At 35.4% G+C, this 23,078-nt stretch overlaps 1 protein-coding gene across 5 annotated transcripts in view; it reads left to right on the plus strand.

The window, feature by feature from the left end:
- PPP3CA (protein phosphatase 3 catalytic subunit alpha) overlaps positions 1–23,078 on the plus strand; it is a 335,211-nt gene that overhangs the window by 298,923 nt on the left and 13,210 nt on the right. For all 5 annotated transcript variants that reach the window (XM_055296907.2, XM_055296904.2, XM_055296905.2 and 2 more), the window contains one exon: positions 19,110–19,194. In XM_055296907.2, the coding sequence (XP_055152882.1) occupies positions 19,110–19,194 (85 nt within the window). The remainder of the gene's footprint in view (positions 1–19,109; positions 19,195–23,078) is intronic.

Below are 23,078 nucleotides of genomic sequence, written 5' to 3' on the forward strand. Positions count from 1 at the left end.
TATTTTTGAGTCATATACTGCATCACAAGGAGATGTGCAACATAGGGAAGGAAAGAGGAAAATGGATATATTAAAAAAACAACTTTACTTGGCTAAAATTAAGACTATATAAGACCTTAAATATACTGACATATTTTGAAATATGCAAGAGATCAATGGACATTTTGTGCTTTATCTAAATTCTAGATGTTTCATATGTTATAGCCACAGATTGCTACTGTTATCTTTTAAATGATAACACTATTTTCAGAATGGCAGAATTTTTTTTCCTAAAAAAATACTAACCAAATGGAACCTAAATCATAAACATCAACAGACATTTTTCAGTATGTACCTTTCACTATATTCCTTTTATTCTTTAAAAGAAAGATTAGCATTAATACAATAATAATCCCCTATTAACAAATGTTTGTTTTTTGTCAAGTCCACTAGCCAGTATTTATGATACAGAGAACAAAAATGTAACATACTGTAGAGAATAAGAATGTGTAGACCTACATATGTTTGTAATTTTTATGTTAATCCATTCACTCAGCAAATATATATTCAGTATCTACTAAGTACCAGGTTCCATAGCCAAAATGACTGCACATTTCACGTGTTATTCCTGCACAGTTAAACATTACCAAGACTAACCCTGTGCTTACTTCACTTCTAGTAAGCTCCCTTTACTCACCATCTCAATCACTTACATGAAAGGATTTGTTTTGTCAGTTACTTTATTTTAAAATAATTAGTTCTAATCAATGTGCTGTGCTCACCACCAATTGCTTTTTAAACTCTGTTTTAATTCCAGTTGTAGGAGTGCATGTTTTTCTTAAGGCCCTTGGAAGAATTTTTTTCTTTCTAAGCAGACCCCTGAATTCCCCCTTTACCACTCTTTAAGTTTTAAATCAGTCCTGCAGAGAAATTTTGTCCTACCGGGTGCAGGGAGGAAGATGGTCAGGAACGCCTAACCTGCTCTTACCAGCTAGAAAAGATGAGCTTTATCTCTCACTTTTGTCAACTTCCTTCAGTGGTCCATTACTTTCAAGTTAAACATCATTAAGTTATTTATCTTTCTGAACAGTTTCTTCTGCTTTAATATATTTCTGCTTAGCTATATTAACAATAAGATTCGTGTTTTCAAAATTTTAAGCAAAATTTACACACAGGCTAATTAAAGTATTTAATGCATATTAAAAGTCCTATGTGTCTGTATATAACTTATCAGATTGGGAGCGAGCAGAAAGAGATAAGATTATGCTGTATAATTTTTAGGGATAGACCATTTAATTTCCTTGGTTTCCTGTCTCTTGGACCTCACTTAACCAGTAGTATGTGGGTGTTTTTTCTACCTTTTTTCCCCATCTTATTTAAAATTTGTTGGTGTATTTCCCTTAGTCAAACTAAAGAGAAACAATCATCTAATCTTACGTTTTATTTCTTTTGTATATGTACATATGAGAGGAGGAGGAAGAAAGAGATGAGGAGAGGTGAAAATAAAAGATCCTTGTGTCTGATTGGGCTTTCCCAGCATATGCTAGCAGTGCAGGCCTTGGTTCCATGAGCAGCATCAGATTCAAATTTCATAGAAGAGCCTAGAGGAACTGAAGAAGAGAAACTAAATTCAATAAGGAGTGGCATCATATACATTATACATTAACGATAGGTTATGATTGAGAAGAAGTTGGTGCTTTGGGAAAAACATATTAGGTTCTACATTTACCCTTTGTGAATAGTTTTCTCCTTTCTAAACAGGGTGATAATAGGAGAATGCTGAATGCCTCTCCATTGTATTTGGAAACTGCCAGGCCAGCATTAGTGTGATATTGTCTGCCCACACTTCTCTAGATGCAAGTTTAAGAGCATGTTCAGTGTGAATATTGAGGACTTTAGAGATCTGAGTCTGAGATGTGTCAAAGTTAATGTTAATAGATGCTGTCCTCATTTTGTAACTGTGACTTCTAAATGTGACCTTTTAGTTCATATCTCATAAATGTGTCATTTAAGAAAAAACACAGAAATGAAAGTTTTAACTTTTAATTAAAAGTATATCTTGCTGGGTGCAGTGGCTCATGCCTATAATCCCAGCACTTTGGGAGGCCAAGGCTGGCAGATCACTTGAGTTCAGGAGTTGGAGACCAGCCTGGCCAACATGGCAAAACCTTGTCTCTACTACAGATACAAAAAAAATAGGTGGGCATGGTGGTACACATCCATATTCCCAGCTACTTGGGAGGCTGAGGCACAAGAATCGCTTGAACCCGGGAGACAGAGGTTGCAGTGAGCTGTGATTGCACCACTGCACTCCAACCTGGGTGACAGAGTGAGACTGACTCAAAAAAAAAAAAGTATATTCTACTTAAGATATTATATATTTCGGTATGAGCAATCAGGAGTCCTAGCACTTAACGTAACATGACATCAAAACTGGATTTCCTCAAAGGGTTAGGGTTAGGGTGCTTAAAGATGCTCAAAGAATAATTTGTAAAGCTTCTCAGAAATCCTTGATTTTCTTCGGGAATACTGTTTATTGATAATGTATATTGAAGTGAGTTTTTTTTTTTTTTGGTAACATTATTTCCAACCTTAGGATAATATTTCCAATTGGCGCACCCTGTCCTTCCTGCCTGCAGCCTGTAGCCTGTCTCCCTCATGGGGCTGGCTCTCTCCTGCTGCTTGCCAGGCTCCTTATTTGTTGGCTGAAAAGGCAAAGCAGAAATCAGAAGACATCCAAAGACTTAAATAAAACTCTTCCTTAAATTATTGCTTATTTTAAGTGGGCTGTCCCTTCATGAGTCATTTATCAAGCCCTTCTCAATATTTCATTCCATCTCCAATGTCAGTGGGAGAGTCAAAGGTAATAATAGTTCCTGTACAGTCCGTGACTGTCTTTTATCTCATCAGCTTGACTTTTTAGTGTCTGTAGCGCCTATAGCAATTTAGAGATGCTCCTACAGCAATTTAGAGATGCTCCTCATTTCCTTCAGAATCTGTCAACTCGTGTTTACTATTTAATGGTGATGTTAGTGACAGCAGCTAACACTTACGTGTTAGGGATCAAGCTTAGTTCTTTACTCATTTTACCTTCTGGTCAACAAAAGATTTGTTATTATTAACTGTCATTTATGTTAAGTTTACTAGGCAATTTATATTATCTTTCATCCTTAAAACACTCTATTGATATAGGTACTATTATTATCCTTATTTTACATATAAAGTGATCCAGACTTAGTAAGTTGAAAACCTAAGTTCATCCAGCTAGTAAAGTGCAACAGAGCCTGGATTCAACTAATGTCTGCTTGGTTGTCAGGCTCTTAAACTTCCCACCACATGTGATTGCAATGTTTGAAATCTTGTTCATTCAGTGTGATGCTTTTTTTTAAAACAAACAAACAAAAAAACCCACTAATAAGCAAATATAATATGCTTTAATTTGTTCTGTTAAATATACTGTAAAATAAAATATAAATATAACAATATAAAAGTACACTGTAAAATAAAAATATTCTATGAAATGAAGAAATAGATTTTGCAGTATTATTTGGCCATGAAAGTCAATGCATATGAAACTATCATTCTATTATTTTAACATAGGCTAAAAAGAAATGTGTTTTATCTTGTAAAAAATTTAGGTGTATCTGAGCAGACAAAAAGTCTTCTGGCTCGCACAGGCTTCTGGATAGGAAACCATGTCATGATTCTCTCTTCCTTAGCTTCTGTCTTATAAATAAAGGAATTTGATAGGCTGTCTGGAAAAAGATTGCTGTTTTAAATTGGCCTCTGGTCTTCTATGTTGAAAATAAAATTTAAAACTTCTGTTATCTTGCAAAGTTTGGAAGCAGTTTAATGCCAATGAATGTATGTTGATGATCTAATTTATATGCAATAGGGTCTTTGTTTCCTGTTTCCACTTCTTATTTTGAATGATAAAATGATAGTCTGGTTTCAATTTAGGGTTGTTATTCACTGGAACACTTTAGAGAAAAAAGAAATCCAAGTAGAGATATCTCATTTGGTAGATAATGCTCATTAATGAAGAAGGCTCATTTCAGACCAAGGTTTAGTAAGTGATTCCAAAGTAGAGCTAACAGAAATGAACCTTCATTTCAAGGGTTTCTTTATTGTTCATTATTATAATAAGGAAGTCTGGAGAAATAGTAAGCATTAGCAACCTAGTGATAGTTTTGTAAGTTAGGAATAGTTATTTATCTGGGACTGTCTTTTAGGTCCTAAAATCATAAGCACTGAGATCACTTTTTTAAATAATACAAATTATGTTTGAGACTGTGATATGTGATAAGTCTCACTCACCAGAAAAAACTGTGGAAGTTAAACTGAAGCCCTGTAGAATGAGAAAGGAAAGAAAAAATAATAAAGTGAATACATTTCAAGCCAAATATAGTTTCAGGCCGCGCTGGAAAGACTTAATACTAAATTAGAATTTATGTGTCTGCTTTTGTCTAAAGAGCAAACCACATGGTAGAACTCTTATCCTTTGTCGACATTTTTGCCTTATCCTAATGTTAACCATAGGCAAGTGAATATGGAATCAGAGTAGCTTTTTGCATGCCTCTATGAAACCATCTATATCGTATACTAGAAAATTATCTTCCATAGTCTGCCTTGAATTAGATAATTCTTCATATCGAATACCACAGGTTCCAGAGTGTCTCCCTACCTATTTCTGTCTAGCTGTTAACAGTTGTACAGAACTTAAAGTGCAAAGCTGGGAATTAGTGTGACTAATGTTGTATCTTACTGGTCCTTGAGGAGTACTTTTCTAAGGGTGTGAATATATTATTTTCTACCAAAACTGTATTTATTTGCCATGATGAATGTTTGAGCTAGCAGAGAGCATTTGACACTAATAATTCCTTTGTAGAAATGCCTTGGCACCCCAAGCATAAAGGGATTACCCCCAAATCATTACTTTCAGATAGTCACAGAATCTAAATGGGTTTGGTTAATTTAAAAATCTAAATGGAATTAATAAATTAAGTTTAAAGATTTAACCTTAGAAAGTCTCATCACTTTGTGCATTTAGCAGCACATATACTAAGAGCCATTAGCTTGGAGCTTTTTTTGTGCTGTGATTTTTATTTCTGAGCAACTCATTTTAGCATCCTATATTTCAGCTTCCTCATCTAAAAAAAAAGTGATGTTATAGCCTGTACAGTTTAGGGGGATGTATTAATTTTTAATATAAAAAATAGAAAAAACCCATTTAGACATACAAAAGAAAATATGCTCTGAGGAACACAGTGGTGATGAGATTCTTGTTCTGTCAACATCGAAGCCTAACCTAAAGTTAGTAAGTCAAGGAGTAACATAATAAAAACAGTATTTGAGGAAAAGCAAAAACTTTTTCAAGCTTAGATAAATGCTTGGAAAATGAACAAAGGATGAGTAGGGATATAATTTAGGAACTTAATAAAGTATCTTGAAGTTGCAGTGACAAGATCTGAACAAAAATATTGTTAAGAAAAACATTTAAAAGGAACTGTTCAAAAGACCTTTCCGAGGACTTATGATGTAGAATCAACAGGTCTTAGACAGAGGGGCAAAGGAAACAAAAGCTGAGTTTGACGGTTCAAACCTAGGGGCGTAGGAGGGATAATAACATTTATGGAAAAAGTCACCACCTCCAGGAGAAAGATGAGTTCTGTTACAGGCAGGAGTTTGAGTAAAACTGACATGTGTAATTCTACAAATGCCCAAGCAGGATTTGGGAAAAGAGACCTAGAAATTGAGAAAGAAATTGGGGCTAGTGACAGAGGCATAGGATTAAGTAATAACTGAATTTATTAAGAGTGAAATAGGCCTCCAAAGTTGCTGATTTGGAATAAAATCTCGCAAAATTGAGGACTGATTTTTAAAATTAGCCTGCACTGTTAAAGCTGGAGATGAAAGAGGGAGAAAATAGGAGTGATGAGAGAGCACAAGAACCAGGTTTGTGTAGCAGTTCAGGCAACAGCTACTTAAAAATATTTGCACCCAGTGCAGAAAAGTTAATATGAGATATAAGGCTGGCCAGAATTAGGACCATAACTTTGGTAATCAGACATCAGATTGTTGAAAGTGATGAATAGCAAAATTTATTTGATTTTTACAGTAGCACGTAAAATTGAAATCATTGACAAAAGGAAAAGACTAAAATAAAATTCAGTGTGCCCAATTCTAATATCACATTGTTTTTACTTTGCATATTTTTATTTCTGTGTATTCATTAAAAGCAAATATTGACATAATATATTTTACCATATATTCAATGATGAACTGAACACATATGGTCCCTGCCTTCATTGATCTTGGAGTCAAGTGGAATAAGAATTAAACCAGTTTTAAACATGCTAGTCATGCAGAGGATATAGGTGTTTAAACATGCTAGTCACAGGATATAGGTGTTTAGGGGAGGCAGCAGGAATTGGGATAAAATATTGAATAACTAAAGGAAGAACATGGGGGACATCTTTCTTTTTCTACTTCTGAAAAGCCAAAAAAAAACTTCTATGAATTTTGATGTTTTAGAAAATGTGGCCATGTGATAAGTCCATATTATTTTTTCAAGGAAATTATATGCAAGGGTGGACATCCATTTACCAGTTTTAACATCTTTTATATTTTTATAATAATTGAGTTTGCATGATGTAATTAGGGTACAGGGAAAGGAAGATGTGTAAAAAGGTAGATTATGTAATATTTTTAAAAGACTAAATTCTTCTCAGACTTTTTTTTATTGTTTTCCTAGTTTATTGTTGGTTTTTTTGTTTGTTTTCAGTTGCCTAATATTTTAGTGTCTAATTTAGAAGCTAAATCGTTTGTCTCTATAAATTTATTATTTATTTCTTATACCCTTTATAAAGTACAGAAAACTGCCTGTTTCATTATGCTTTCATCTTAAAAAGAAGACACCTTGTAATAGCTAGTATATCATTAAAACTAAAAGATGTCTGAAAAACACATGGGCATTTATTAGGTGTAGTTTGGTATGATTCTCATCATATTTAGGGCTATTGACATTTTGATGCCTTGACTATCAAATAAGCTACCTGGTTAGCTATTGTACTTTAGTTTCATCAAATCTGGCCTTTTATCTTTGGTCACAATAATTAAAATCCTTTTAATTTCGCAATTAAAATGATGCAGTAATATAGACATCAGAAATACTGCCTTTTCTTCATATTGTACTACCATTACTGCACAAATGTGTTTCTTACATATCTGGCATAATTTTCGCATTGCATGGAAGCTCATAATTTGCAGAATAAACTAAATGTTAAAAAAAACAGCCATATCCCTGTTGCAGCTAATTGGCTGGATAATGTCCACCATTGACCAGCATGTTATACCCACAGTAAGGTAATATTACAAAAAATACTCCAGATTTTATACTGTATTTCAACATGCAGTATTATATGCATATATAATATATATTTTATACAGCTTTTAAAATAAATGATTTTTATAGCATTAGTTTTTATTCAACTAATGGTGACTTTAGCCAACTTGTACTAAACATTAGCTATTGCATATCTAAGCATAAATTTGTTTATAAAATTTATTTGAGAAAGCAAACCATGTTGCATAAGGGAAGTAAACACGTGGCCCTATAAACCTTAATGCATTCTTTATTTGAAAGGCATTGAAATAGAGAACTCTCTTTCTCAGTGAAAGCAAAGACTCTCTGTATTTTAGAACACTTTACTTCTCGCAAACAGGGTTGAGATAATTGGCATGTGAAAGAGGCATTCTTTGTAGAAAGGCCTGTAGTAAGTAATGTTAACTAGCTGAAAACTAATACCAAAAGAAAATAAACTATATTTTTCAAACTTTTCTGGCAGAGCTTTTCTGATTCTCTTTGTACTAAAGCATTAATGGATTCAGGTTCTTAACTTGAAGATTATACTTTTATTAGAGTAATTGATAACTGATTGAACAACTGCAAGAGAGTTGTGAGTCCACAGTTTCTAAAACATTCTTTTTAGAGTAACTTATCTCTTATGGCAGGTGTAAAGGCTATACTTAAAAGTTCAATAAATGCCCTCAAAATTTAAATTTTAAAAATATTCCTCTCTGAGATTTTCCTATTTTCACTCTTCTAGAAGTCTGTTTAATTTTTTCCTCTTTATTCTTAGCTCATGAGAAGATATAAAAGCTGTTCTCCCATTTTGTCTCAGAACTCTGTAGAAATAGAAATGTTGATTCTATTTTGTCAACCCATCTTTTTGGGGTGGTCTATTTTGTTCTGACTGCAAAGCCAGCAGCATCCTGGCTGCTCTCATTCTCTCCAAGTGTGTTTGCCATAATCTGGGGTCCAGCCTTTAGCCTAGCTGGCACAAAACATAAATGAGGCCACATCTCAGGGCAGCTTGATATTCATCAAGATCACATAATACATCATTTAATTTACAGAGAGAAATCTGTTTGAAAAACTGGAATGTTCATATCTGCACAAGTGTTTTCTTCTTAATAATAACAAGCATTTTACAATACTTCCCATATACCAAAGTTCTGTTCTACGTGCATTAGCAGGTAGCACCCTAACTGGCACATTTATTTTTTGAATGTTGAGAATGAATGAGCACATTACTTATTTAATTCTGCCACCACAAGTGAAGTAGGTCAGTCAGCTGGTACTGTAATGAGTCCTGGTTCTGAATCACCTCTAGCTAAAGACCTTAGGCGAATAACGTTTTGTTCCTTAGAATTGTTCTCTGTAGACTGGATTAAGAAAATGTGGCACATATACACCATGGAATACTATGCAGCCATAAAAAATGATGAGTTCGTGTCCTTTGTAGGGACATGGATGAAACTGGAAAACATCATTCTCAGCAAACTATCGCAAGGACAAAAAACCAAACACCGCATGTTCTCACTCATAGGTGGGAATTGAACAATGAGAACTCATGGACACAGGAAGGGGAACATCACACTCCGGGGACTGTTGTGGGGTGGGGGGAGGGGGGAGGGACAGCATTAGGAGATACACCTAATGCTAAATGACGAGTTAATGGGTGCAGGAAATCAACATGGCACATGGATACATATGTAACAAAACTGCACATTGTGCACATGTACCCTAAAACCCTAAAGTATAAAAAAAAAAAAAAAAAAGAATTGTTCTCTGTCAAATGGAGACTAGTAGTCCCATCTCCATGTGGTTGTTGTGAGGATTATATGGAAATAATGCATTTAGAACATTCCTCACTTTATAGATAAGGAAAGTGAGCCTTAAAGAGACTTAATACTTGCCCAAGGTAGCACAGCTGGTAAATGATAGTGCTGGGACTTAGACCAAGGTCTTTTATTCTAGACACAAGTTCTTTACCTCTGTTCTATTCTGACTTTCAAATGCCAGTTTAGTTACATATCTTAAGAAAAGTGGACAAGCCACGTGTTTGTTATCTGAAGCTTTGCAGTAGGACTAGAGCACCTCACAGCCATTTGGCCCATGGACAGTACTTCCCAGAACATTTCAAATGTTTGCCTCAGCTGTTCTTCTTTACTATGTGTCTGTTGCAAACCAACACATTTTCAACTAGCACATCCGTTCTCCTGATAAGATAATACTATATTTAAGTGATGTTAAAGTCTCATGACTTGGGGACCATCTACTTTTTGAAGTTGCCTGTGCATGGGTCATTGGCCAGAACCTAGTGCTTGTTTTCTCTACTTCTCCTTCTTGGGCAAAACTTTACTGCATCTCCCACAAAGTAACAAAACACCGTGCCTGAATTGTGAATAGCAAAAGACCTTTGAATGACTTCTTTCAGATAAGCGCATTACATGCCAGTGCCTCAGCCATTCTCCACGGTCAGATGAAGGAGTTGTATTACTTCTTTCTGTCTGCTTTTTATTATGCTGTCAAGTGGTACTCAAATTAACTTTTTAGCTAGGGTAAAACATATGAGACAATCAAACGTAATATTTAATATGTTTGTTCGTTTTCTCCCTTCACTTTATATCATTGCAGAGATAACATGTAAATGTCATTCTAGTATTTGATAAATGTATAAATCCATATGGGCCCAGAATTAAGTTCTAGTCTGAATGCATTCTCCCAGCATTTATCACGTATTCACAATTATGTCCTCAGTAAATCCTATTAAACAGTTATATCCTCATCCATATCAAGAGCAATCTTTGGTTAGACATCCAGGCATTATGACTGCTTCCCTTTTAGATAATAAATTGATATTATTAAATTTAGATTTATTCCTTTTGGTTTTTATTTTCTGTTGTTATTTTATAAAATTGATGTGTTTTTGTCACGATAAAGGGGTTGAGCCAAATCAGATTTTATGGCTCTTAATTGCTTCCTTGGTAAATATTAAAAAACAAAGGGGCGGGAGCAATATCCTTTGTAAGGCATGAGCTGAATATGTGACAGTTTCTTGAAAAATCAATGGAAAGTTCCTAATCTACTGTAAAGTCTTTCAATTTTCATCCAGTTAGAATTCTGCTTATAGTCAGCTTCTGCGACTCAACCAAGGAGTCATTAAACAGACGGAACACAACATCTTAGAGAACAAAAGTGCATGGGATCCAATGAGAGTTTGGAAGTGAAAGTGACTTATAATTAAACAGAAAATAACCGAATAATGACAGTAATTGGGCATTTGAGCGTGGTCTGTCCATTTTTAAGACCTCCTATCCAAAGAATTTGGTTATGTTTTATGGCAAGAGAGGTGGAGAAAAAACTGGGCTCTTCTGGCCTTCCTTAAAATCCATTGAACACTTAAAATCCATTACACCCTTAAAATCCATTACACAGGAGAAACTTTTTTTAAAAAAAATTATATTTTAAAGGCTCTTCTATTGCTTTCAGAGTGGGATGTAAGACAGAATAGCCTTATGCCAAATATCACACCATTCATTGCAGGCTGTTAATATATACTGAGATTGTAGTCAAGTTAAAAAAACATATGGAAGAAATTCAGAATGTGCGCTTTAGAGTGATTTGGAGTGAGTGGCTATTATGTCCCAATTTTATCACCTATGAGAGGGTTAGTTAATAGAGTTAGGATCCATATTAGAAAGATATTCTAAATATTTTAGTTTGTAATCTTCAAAAAGATGAATTTTTACCAGGATTTTTTTCACTTGTTGTCTTGAATGTGTTTTTCTTTTGCCCAAAATAGTAATTTATATAGGCATACATATGGCTTTTTTGTTTGTTTGTTTTGGTGAGAGAAAGCACCTAACAATCTCTGGATTCACTTTGACTGCACTGACCCTAAGTAGATGAACAGTGCAGGATTCCCAGGTTTATGGCTAGTTAAGGAGTTCTTCCAATAGCTGTCAACTCTAGAAATAGAGTAATCTAATCTTGATATAACAGCAGTCTTCAGGCTGGAATATTTGTACTGTCGCGATTACCCTAAGACATTTCAAGAGGAGTTAAAAGGAATCCATTTTCACATCCTCAGCCACCATAAGTCTTATTTTCTTAAAAGTGATCAGCCTGAGAAGGCACCTTGTCTAGAGGCCTTATTGCAGCTTCTACTTTGCCGCCTCCTCTTTCTCAAATGCACTTTTTCCGTTTTAACAGAAAGGCACAGGCCTCCCTAGACATAGTCACTATGAACATTTCCTTGAGCTATAAAAACCTCTGGGGCACACACAAAAAGAGACATTGGAAAAGCTTAGTGTCTAAGAAGTCTCCTTAATCAAGGGAGCAATGTAATTTCCCTCCCATCTTTATCATTAAGAGATGCATTCCAATAAAATTTTATTTCTGTGCACTTTAATATTTATGAATATTTATCATATGTTAGTGCCGTCTATCTCAATTAGGAACTAAAGAGTTCAGAATTGTGAACGCTCTATAATAATTATTATGATTATTATTTATTCCAAAGGAATTTTTTGAACACTTAGGACCCATCGTCTCAGGAAATTTCTAAAATTTAGTTAAATTTCTAAACATAACATATAATGTAGTGACAAAAATATTTTAAAGTTTAGCATACCTGTAACCTCACTTGGGAGACTGAGGTGGTAGGGTCACTTGAGCCCAGGAGTCCTAGTCCAGCCTGGGCCACATGGGGAGATCCTGTCTAATTTAAAATATGTATATATTTTAAAGTTTAAATTTATAATGCACTGGAGTAAAATTGGGAAAATTTAAAGTGGAACTACAATTTCAAAGAAAAAAAGAATAATATAAGATTTGTAAATATCAATGAGGATTTTATTCATGGACTTTAAATGAATGATAGTGGGACTCAAATTGCTTTGATATTTATATGCCATTGGTAACAGAGTAATATAGCCATTTCATTTTAATCTCATAATGTTTACAGCATTATTTACAACTATTTAAACATGGAATGGGAATAGTATTCTTTGGGGATATTATTTTGTAGCTACATGAGTAAAAATTATAAGGGGTACAATTTTGAAGCCATTCCATCAGAGTAAACAGTTATCCATTGCTTATGGTGCTTTTTTTAAATCTAGGACTCAAGTGCCTGGTGGTGTAGGAAAATGTACTGAAGCACTTGTCACAATTCATAGCCAACAGCAAAACTGGGTGGATATCTAAAGTAACTTCTGCATAACATCCCTTTGCTGGAATATAAGAGCTCAAGGTTTGTTATTGTTAAGTTAGGTCAGGAAAGAAAAAGACAAGATAAGGTTTAGGGATTACTTCAACTGTTAGACATGTATTTTCCCAAAGAAGACAGTCTTTATATTCATAATTTTCATCATCTGTAAAAAGCTATAAAGACCAATTACGCAAGTTTCTTAGAGGTATCTGAAGTCTGTTCTGTCTTATGCATTAGATCTTCTATTTCAAAGGTGTGCTGATTTGGGATGGACACAAAACCCATTTTTTATCTTTAATATAGCACAACAAAATATATTAATTATCTCAATACCTTATGCTTCATTTCACCAAGAGGTTTTATTCAAATTCAGTAATTGCTCTGTTTGGCAAAAAATAAAATCCGAAGGAACATTGAAACTCTGTTTAATAATATTGACCTATGATAAAAATTTTACTTTCAAGTAGAATAGGAATGAACTTTGTTAAGTTTTAACAAATTTGGAAGTGTTGAGTGGTAAAAAAAAAAAATTTTTCTCAGAATTTGGATTAAATGTTTTAAAACATTTGAAGTCTACCAGCAAAATATAATTTTAAAGATACATCTTTCATTTTAAAACATACAAAAGTTTTTAGTATAAATATACTTTTTATATATATTTCATTTAAATACATATACTATGGATACACTTGCAAGTTAAATGTCCTGTAAAGAAAGAAGCCTAAATGATAACAAAAAGCTCGTGGCCAATATAATGATCGATTGGGAAAGATCTGCTAGTGTTTCTATCAAATAAAATACAACTCAATAACAATAACAATTTTTAAAAGCAGCTTTTTCACATTCTAATGTAAAAATATTTCTTTTCAGAAGATATTTAAGTATAATTTTTTCTAACTGGTCATTTTTATTTCTTACAGTTGTTAAAATATGTTGAAACTAATAAGAATCTGTTGGATTAGACTTTTAAAACAAAATCCTGGCAGTTCAGTTTTCTCCTGGATTTGGTGGAGAAGAGAGATGGGGAGAATGTAACTCCAGTGAGAAGTCTTCATTGCCTTTTTCAGCAAGCTCATGCATCCTCCCCTATTACATAAAGGAAGGGCAGGGCAGAACATAGAGAATTCTCTCCCCAAAGCTGCTATTTTTCTTCCCCCACAAAACCAAATTTATTCCAAGTATAGTTTCATTTTTTGACATTTTATTACAAAATATTTTAAACATACAGGAAAGTTTGAAGAACTGTATAGTTCGTACTTAGATACCCATCACTTAACTTTCTATAGCTAACAATTGATCATATTTGCTTTATCACATATCTTGTGTCTACTCTTCCAGCAATCTAACCGTTTCTTTCTTTTTTGGTATCTGGCAAAGTAAGTTTTATTTAACTCTATTGCATACATGCTAATATCTAAACTTCTTGTTTGCATGTACTACTATGCTAAAGCCTTTATAGGTTAGCCCACGCATTTCCTGCTTCTTTCCCACCCTACCATCTTCCGATTTTACTCAAACTTCATTCACATCAAACTTCTTACCTATCATCTAAACATAATGTGGAATTTTGCTGCTTATACACATTTAAAAAATCTCTATGGAGAATGTCATTCTTCTTTCTTTCTGTTGTTTATTTATCCTTCAACATCCTTGACTGTCACCATTTCACTGAAAAGTTTTTCTTGTACCTGCAAGCAGTTTGCACCTGTCCTCCCAGGGAAAATGGCCCCGGTTTGTAGCATTTGCAGATTTTCATGGTATAAATGTTTCCCCCACAGCTGATTTGAAGCTACCAACATTACTGACCATGGAGTTTAGAAGGGATACACTCAGTATCCTCTTACCAGCTGACAGAAGCCAGCTCCAGTGTACCACTGCTACTTTCAATGTAATATTTGTCATTGTCTATTGTTGTTGTTCACGTGATCTCCGAAAGCAGAGACAATGCCTCATTCATATTTTTGTTGCTAGCACGTGGCAGGCTGTATAGTAAAGGAGTCACAAGAATATTTGATGAATGAATGATTTGGATGGTAATTTGTACTCTACGTAACACTTTCTGCACACCACTAATTCAGGTGTAACTGAAGAATTCACAGTAGTAGCTCCACAGTGGTAACTGAGCTGGAAGTCAGAGCCAACATCTGTAATGTGTGCCAGATACCCCAGGTGGTAAGACTCTCTCTTTAGCCAAGCACTTGCCTCCACTTTCTGTGGTGCAAATGCCTTTTTCTAGTTCCTTTCTAAGGCTGAAATCTACCCTGTGGGGTTGCAACAGTCACTTAGAAGGCCATTTGTCATAGATATCTTAAAACTTCATGAGAAGTTAGCAAGGTGCTAAGTTAAGGGCAAGAAGGATATGTATTAAAAGCAAATCTTTAAAGATGCCCTTTGTCTGTATACTAGCCTCCCCCATGTTGAGGAAAAATTGAGTTTTCAGGGTTGCTTAGGTTCTGGAAATAGTAGCATGATACCCCAGGCATAAAAGAAGATCAGAACTTAAAAAGTTGAAAGTAGAGGCCAAAAAAAGAAGTGATTATTATTTGAAACAAAATGAAATTTTACTTAAAATTACTATTTTTTCTAACATATGAAATACTACCTTTCAGTTTTGGACTTCCAAGTTGAAATAGGTGATTATATGCTTTTTTAAATGGAAAGAAATTACCACAGTTTTCATGTAAAAGGTATTTTATGTGTCTTCGTTATTTAATATACTGAATTTTAATTTGAGCTACTGTGGTACGTTTTCACAACTTAAACAGAACAGTAACAAGAATGTTTAATATGACATTATCTTTGCATGTTGCAGGTAGTAAAATTCTGAAAAGAATGTACTTATTCTTGATCTTTCTGTTTAATTATGGACTGTGAGGATTTGGAGTGGAATAAGTTTTTGAAAAAGTTTTAATGATCTCTGGAAAATACTGAAAACCTGGAATAGCAGTACTAAGTATAGTATACCAGAACATTTACATCTGAACTTAATTCTCTCCTGCTGTTGTTCAGCTCCTTTACATTAAATTACACATCAATCCAGATATTTTATTTCGGTATTTTAAATCTTTTTGAAGTTATATATGTGTGGTTAGAGCTAATTTTGGTTTTGATTATATGGAAAAGATTGAAGGTACTTTTCAGGATAAACTATTCAGAGAATAGTTTAATGACTCTTCTTACTGTCCACGGTCAGGTTATTTTACTTTTTTTGTAAATATATTTCAATTTTATAAGAGGGATAATAAAACTCCTTATCTGTGTTACTGAGAAATTTTTTTTTTTTTTTGAGATGGAGTTTCACTCTCGTTGCCCAGGCTGGAGTGCAACGGCACAATCTCGGCTCACCGCAACCTCTGCTTCCCAGGTTCAAGCTATTCTCCTGCCTCAGCCTCCCGAGTAGCTGGGATTACAGGCATGTGCCACCACACCCAGCTAATTTTTTTGTATTTTTAGCAGAGACGGGGTTTCACCATGTTAGCCAGGATGGTCTCCATCTCCTGACCTCGTGATCCACCCGCCTCGGCCTCCCAAAGTGCTGGAATTACAGGCGTGAGCCACCGCACCCAGCCGAGAAATTTTTAAAAGAGAGTTTTTTTTTTTTTTTAATTAAGAAAAGTGCTAGAGTGTGTTGTGATTCACTATTTATGGGGAGCACAACTACATATACATAAAGTAGTATATCTTTTATATGCTCTCTAATCATTCATTTTATCTGAAAATATAAGGAATAGTATACTGACTGACTGTGAGAATGTTCATTTTGCATTTAAAATTAAGTATGTATTTGAGCATTTTTCTGATCATCAGCTTATACCAAGCTAAGAAGCACAGCTTTACATAATTTATTTCCCTCCTTTTCCAACGTAGTTTCTTACTTTTCGTTGCTCTAGTTGTGGTTTTTACAAGTTTTTTTTATCAGAAATGTTCTGTGAAATTATTTTCCATATATATTTTTTACTTATTTGATTTTATGTGTCCCCCCTCTCACTCACTTAAATACATGAAGTTTTATTTCTAGACATCTTAGCCACTCCTTGCTGCTTTTCTTGTTGTGCTTCTAAATATAGTGACCAGTTTTGGAGCTCTCCCACAGTTTCCATTCTTTGTGTTCACTGAATTGATTTCATGATCTGGCCATATTGTTTATTGGAGAGAGCCAGAATATTTTCCCTTACTCAGCACATCAGGACCCCTGAGTTCACAGGTCAGTTGAGGTAGGGAATTTTAAACATAGAGTAGTAATTGGACAATATTAGACTGAAAGCATCATTGAATGGAGTAACTGAAATATATATATGTATAGGAAGACCACCCTAAGGGGACTATTTGCCATCCCACTTTAAAAAAAAAGAAGTCTTTTAATGGTCTCTTGTTCATTACTCATCTAAAATCCAAGCACAGAGAATTCAGTTTTAGATGGTCTCCAGAGCAGAATTTGATGTATAATCTTAATTACAAATCATAGATAATTAATATTGTTTACAAAATCAGAATACGATTAGAGGCAGGGATCCTGCGCACACCCTATTTTCCTCTCCAGTGTTCTGGCCGAGAGACTAATTAATAATTCAAGGAACTTACAGTGAATGAGAACCCATGGTTTTGCTTGATTATCAGAACAGCTAGATTGGAGAACTGCTGTCTCCCACATGGATGGAAACCTATTCCACCCATTTGCAGGTAGAATAGCTGGCAATAATAAGTCCTTCCCATTGGATATGTTGAAAGGTGCCTGCCATGGCATAATTGCCACAAGAGAGGAAGAAATGGACATAAATGTAGGCTGCTTTCAGGGCAGAGGGAAGGTGGGAGGAAGCCAGCTTGCTGGTTTTCACACAGCCTCTGGGGAACACCCATGCACCTATGAGATGGGTTTGTGTTAGCATCACCTCTGAAAGATTACCCACCCAGGCAAAGAAAGTGATCCATATGTTTTCACTTTCTTGGAGTGGAGGGAAAAAAAAAAAAAAAGCAAAGACCTTTCTTCTAGCCATTTCAAAATTGGGTGTGTTGTACAAGTTTTCTTTCTCATGGAAATGTTGGCATATTAATTGTTTGATCCATACAATCAATGAGGTTCCAAATGGCATTCATAAAAGCCCTCTAAGGGAAACAGTAGAAATCTTTTTTCAAAACCCTTCTGTGAAAGCTTGCTGTTATCACAAATTATAATAAAAGACCAAAACACATACCAGTTATCATCTATAGAGTACCGTCCCTGAGCAAATTACGTGACTCAAACTGTTCTTTTGGATTAGGAAAATTTCTGTTATTATTTGAAAAGAATATTCTGTTGTATATCTGTTAGAGACAGTAGAATTAGATGATCTGCTTGTGTTAATGCTTTCTATAAAAATCCCACATAATGAATAAAAAGGATAGCTTATCCATTTTACCTTGGATTATAAAAATCTTGGCCAGGTGCACTGGCTCACACTTGTAATCCCAGCACTTTGGGAGGCTGAGGCAGGCAGGTCATTTGAGGTCAGGAGTTTGAGACCAGCCTGACCAACATGGTGAAGCCTGTCTCTACTAGAAATACAAAAAAAGTTAGCTGGGCTTGGTGGCACATGCCTGTAGTCCCAGCTACTTGGGAGGCTGAGGCAGGAGAATCACTTGAACCTGGGAGGTGGAGGTTGCAGTGAGCCGAGATCGCACCACTACACTCATGCCTGGGTGACAGAGCAAGACTCTGTCTCAAAAAAAAAAAAAAAAAATTGAGAGGTTTTTTTTCTGTTTTATACTTCTTCCAATGTACCTTGGGAATTAAAGAAAAAATCAAATGGGCTCATTAAAGTATTATTTTAAAACATTTTAAAATAACGTATTTATTTGTAACAATAATCTATGTAATTAATTTTTTTAATTTGGAAAATGTAACAAGTGGTAAAACTTACCCAGAAAAACCATGCATAACTTTCAAAAATAGTACTAAAATGCCAACCATGGTGCCATTGTCTCTTACTAAATCCAGTTTAGCAGTTCTCTACTCTTTTCTCCAGAACTCATGAACCAACCAGAAGATGAAAGAGTATCAAGTGCTCAATTATCATCAAATAATTATGAATGATGTTGAAAGGCAGATAGGGAATTAAGAGACTTTCTAGTTTAATCACATCAAAGGAGAACTTTTGGAAAAGCAGTTTCCTAAAGTATTTTTCCCAGCATGGAGACTGCAAATGAATAGAAGATGGTGATAAGGCACTTAACTCTTCCTCCCAATGCGTGGTCTCTATATAAATAGAAAAGAAGAGAAAAGTCAATTGGAGGAGGAGGATAGTAACCTACCCCTCTCTGCTCAGTGATTTTCCAGTTAGCTTCTTACTCACCTCCCCTCTGGATATCTCGAAAGTTTTTCTTTGGCACTATGGGGACTTCTCAAAAATCACATCCTAGTATTCGTGGCCAAAAGCTTAAATTTTCAAATTTGATTTACAGATAAATCCTCTTAAGGGAAAAAAAAAAAAATACTGATTTTGCTTACTGGAGTCAGTTGTATGTGTAAATTTGTAAAATCAATTACAATTAGATAAAAAATTACTGACCACTGAACTCTGTTTGAAAATACAGGTGCAACAGCTGCAGCCCGGAAAGAGGTGATAAGGAACAAGATCCGAGCAATAGGCAAAATGGCCAGAGTGTTCTCAGTGCTCAGGTGGGTGCATTCGTCCTCGGTTTTTGTTTCAAATTGTATTATGTGTCACCTAATAAATACTTTAATACTTTCATCTGGTAATTTAAACATTTTACTAGAGAATATTTGTCTTTCTTTTTTTCCTTTTAAATTAAAAATTGAGGAAAATTAAATGAGAAATTGTCAGTTTCTCACTATTTTAGTTAAATTGCAATCTACTAAATTATTTCTGTTAAGAAAGTCTCGAAATGAATTGCATCACATTTTATTCCTTTATTTGCTATAGGACTTTAAAACATTGATTTCAAAATAGGTTGAATATCTTATGAAACAGAAAAAGCTATTGTAATTTGTTTTGTTTTGTTTTTCATTCTGGCTCGTGGTGAAAGATGCATTTATCAGACACATTTCACTAGATTTCTAGGAAATGAACATCAGCCATAAAGCTATTCATGTGAATCTGTTATTCTAATTATTGAGAGAAAAAATTACTATGTTTCAATTTCCATATAGTAGTATATTTTGTAGATTATGAATCATATTATTAAGCATTAATTTAGAAAACAAATATTTTCTTGAAGGAAACTCCAGTTATTTCTAAATAATACAATGTAACATTTCTCTTCAGAAGATTACTTTAAAATATGATATATTTATATGTAAGGAGTATACAGTCAATTCAAAATGATACATATTAACGAGTAAATAGGAACACCTTGGGAAATAGTACATCTACAACTGGATAATTTAATAATCTAATTTTTTGCCAAATTTTTGCCCCAACTCTTTCTCATAGAGTGTCAACACTGGCTCTTTTGATTTCTCCTCTTGCTATTTCTATCCTCTTCCTGGTACAGTCACTAAAGAGTAACCGAATGACTTAATGCCAAACGAGGGAGCCATGAGAAGGATGAAAAGCATTATCGTGCTCCCTCAGAGACACCACATCAAAGGCAGTGGGAACTCTGTGGTAGCCAGCACAATCACGACAAGCCGTGTTCAAGCTGAAAATAGGGCATCATTGCTCCCTTCCGTTACTGAATGAGGCTACCTTTGCTCTATTGCTCTACGTTTCCAACTACATTTTCAGGGCTTATTCATTCATGCCATAAGTAAATATAGTAAAACTTAAAGCATTGATTACGTACCATGGAGAAAAGAAATAAAGCAATGTAGAGATGGAGCAAGTGGGAGATAAAGAACTTCTTTTAGTGTGTGGTCAACAAAAAACTTTCTGAGTAATGGTATTTGGGCAAGCATAGGTGACCTTCATGAAGAAATGAGGTAAGGGAGTTCAAGACAAAGAGAATAGCAAGTGCAGAGATACTTAAGACAAAACTGGTAGTTTTGAGGACCACAAGGAGGCCTGTATGGCTAGAAAAATGTTCTGTGGGGACAAAGGCATATATGAAGGTCATAAGCTTAATTGGAATTCTGAGTAAACACTTGCTTATTTATTGTGCCTCAGATTTACCAATAATGCTTTTATTTCTTATTCTGTCTGAAGTCTCTGAGGGAAAGTAAAAACAGCTCTAGAATTTCCATGACTATCCCATGATAAATGGACTATTTGAACGCAGTGATCAGTGACTTCACTTAAAATTGCACGTTAGTAGAAAATAAAAGCAAGCTCTATATTATTGTTTTTCTATAATAAAAGCATCCATAGCACATATGCAGAATACAGAGAGATCCTATCCAGAAAAAAGTAAGTTAAGCTTAGTAAATAATGATTGAGCATTAACGGTGTACCATGCACTGAATTAGGCAATCAAGATACCAAATTGGAATGCCAGCCAGATAGACAATAAACTAACAAAGAAAATAAAGTGGCCGGGCATGGTGGCTCACGCCTGTAATTCCAGCACTTTGGGAGGCCGAGGTAGGTGGATCACAAGGTCAGGAGTTCGAGACCAGCCTGAGCAACATGGAGAAACCCTGTCTCTACTAAAAATACAAAAATTAGCCGGGCATGGTGGCACGTGCCTGTAATCCCAGCTACTCAGGAGGCTGAGGCAGGAGAATCTTTTGAACCCAGGAGGCGGAGGTTGCAGGGAGCTGAGATCATGCCATTGCACTCTAGCCTGGGCAACCAGAGCGAGACTCCATCTCAAAAAAAAAAAAGAAAAAAAAAAAAGTGTGTGCTAACTACATGAATAGATACCCTGCTGTGGCATTAGACAGGAAGGAACCTTGTGTTTCCTGACTGGAATGTTCATAAAGAGGTTAAAATTGGAGGAGTGCTTTGAAGGATAGGCTAGATTCCAGGACAGGGAAAAATGTGAAGGCATTCCTGGAAGTGGAAAAAATTATCAGGAGCACAGCCACACAATCCTAAGAGCAATATCAATGGCATCCTTTTATGGGGCACTTGCTAAGTGCCAGGTTCATGCCCCATGTTGTGCACGTTTGACAATAATCAGCACAGGAAGCTTGCAAGGTTGTGGTGACTTCACTTTCCTGTGAGGAAATTGAATGTGAGAGAGGCTAAGCAGAGTGTCCAAACTCACTCAGCTGGGGAGCAACACTAATGAGAGTCTTACTCAAAACTGTGCTATGTAGTCTAGTATAAATTCTAAGCAATACTAGTAGTCTAGTAATGAATTCTAAATGTATTAAAGGACTGACTAGCAAAAGACATGAAGGTGAGTGAGGAATCTTGTTAAAAAGGAGACTGAAAATCTACTGAAGTCCATATCCTTGTTTTGAATAGCATGTTAAAACATTTAATTTTGTGTGTGTGTAGGCAATCAGGAGTTGTAGAATTATTTTCATGAGATTAGAGGCATGCTCTAACCCATGTTTCACTATACGTGTTAATTGCAACGTGAAGATTGGCTAGCAAGGTGACGTATGGATAACGAAAAAAGTAAATAAATATAAAATAAAATGTAAATTAAAAAATAATGTAGGAAGCTTTTGAAGTAATCCCAGCAAAAGGCTGGACCAGGCTATGGCGGGGAGAAGTGCAAAGGAAAGGACAAATATAAGAAATTTGGGAAAACAGGACGTGATTAATGAATGTGGAATGTGGTACAAATTTGTCAGGTATACCTGCCCAACATGTTTCTTACGTTTTGGAAATGTGCAACCTTATAAGGGAACCAGAAAACTGTCTTTCAGCAGTCCTTGCAGATAAAATACAAGCCTGTTGCCTAGGGTTTGCCAGTCAGATAAATGCATGTAAGTAAGGCTTTGTTTCAAATTGAGCATCATGAGGACGCAGCAAGGCAGGACGGCAATTGTCCTGTCAGGTGTGGAATCTCATGGACCAGCAGTGGAAGAGCTTCCACCTCAGCATTTTGGGAGCTAACTACACAGCATTAGTATGAGTTCTGGCATTGGCTATGAACATCAGTGGCAAGCCTTTCATGGAGCCCACCCCACAGTAAGAACAGGTACTGTTACTCTTCCCAGCTACAGAGCATCGAAGCCCAGTTCTCTGGATCTGTGAGCTCTCTAATACCTTTAATATATCTCTTTCCTGTTAAAATTAGCCAAAATAGATTTCCAGTGTTGGCTATGAGAACCCTTACCTATATGAGAGGCTACAAAAGAGAGGAAATATTCCAGAATATTCTACAGGGGTTCCAGTCTATGCCATTGATAGGATGCCATTGTCTAAAGAAGAGGAAGTATTTTTCAATTTAAATACCTAACAGGTATTTTTCGGGAAGAGTAGGATGCACTGAATTTGGCAGAGCATTTATGTAGAGGCACTTAGAAATTCTGCCCTGGAGGTTCAGAGAGAGGCGAGGCTTAGAAATGTAGACATAAGGCTGGGCGCGGTGGCTCACGCCTGTAATCCCAACACTTTGGGAGGCCGAGGCGGGTGGATCATGAGGTCAGGAGATCGAGACCATCCTGGCTAACACGGTGAAACCCCATCTCTACTAAAAATACAA

Source organism: Symphalangus syndactylus, chromosome 10 (assembly GCF_028878055.3).
Source record: "Symphalangus syndactylus isolate Jambi chromosome 10, NHGRI_mSymSyn1-v2.1_pri, whole genome shotgun sequence".
Lineage (NCBI taxonomy): Eukaryota > Metazoa > Chordata > Mammalia > Primates > Hylobatidae > Symphalangus > Symphalangus syndactylus.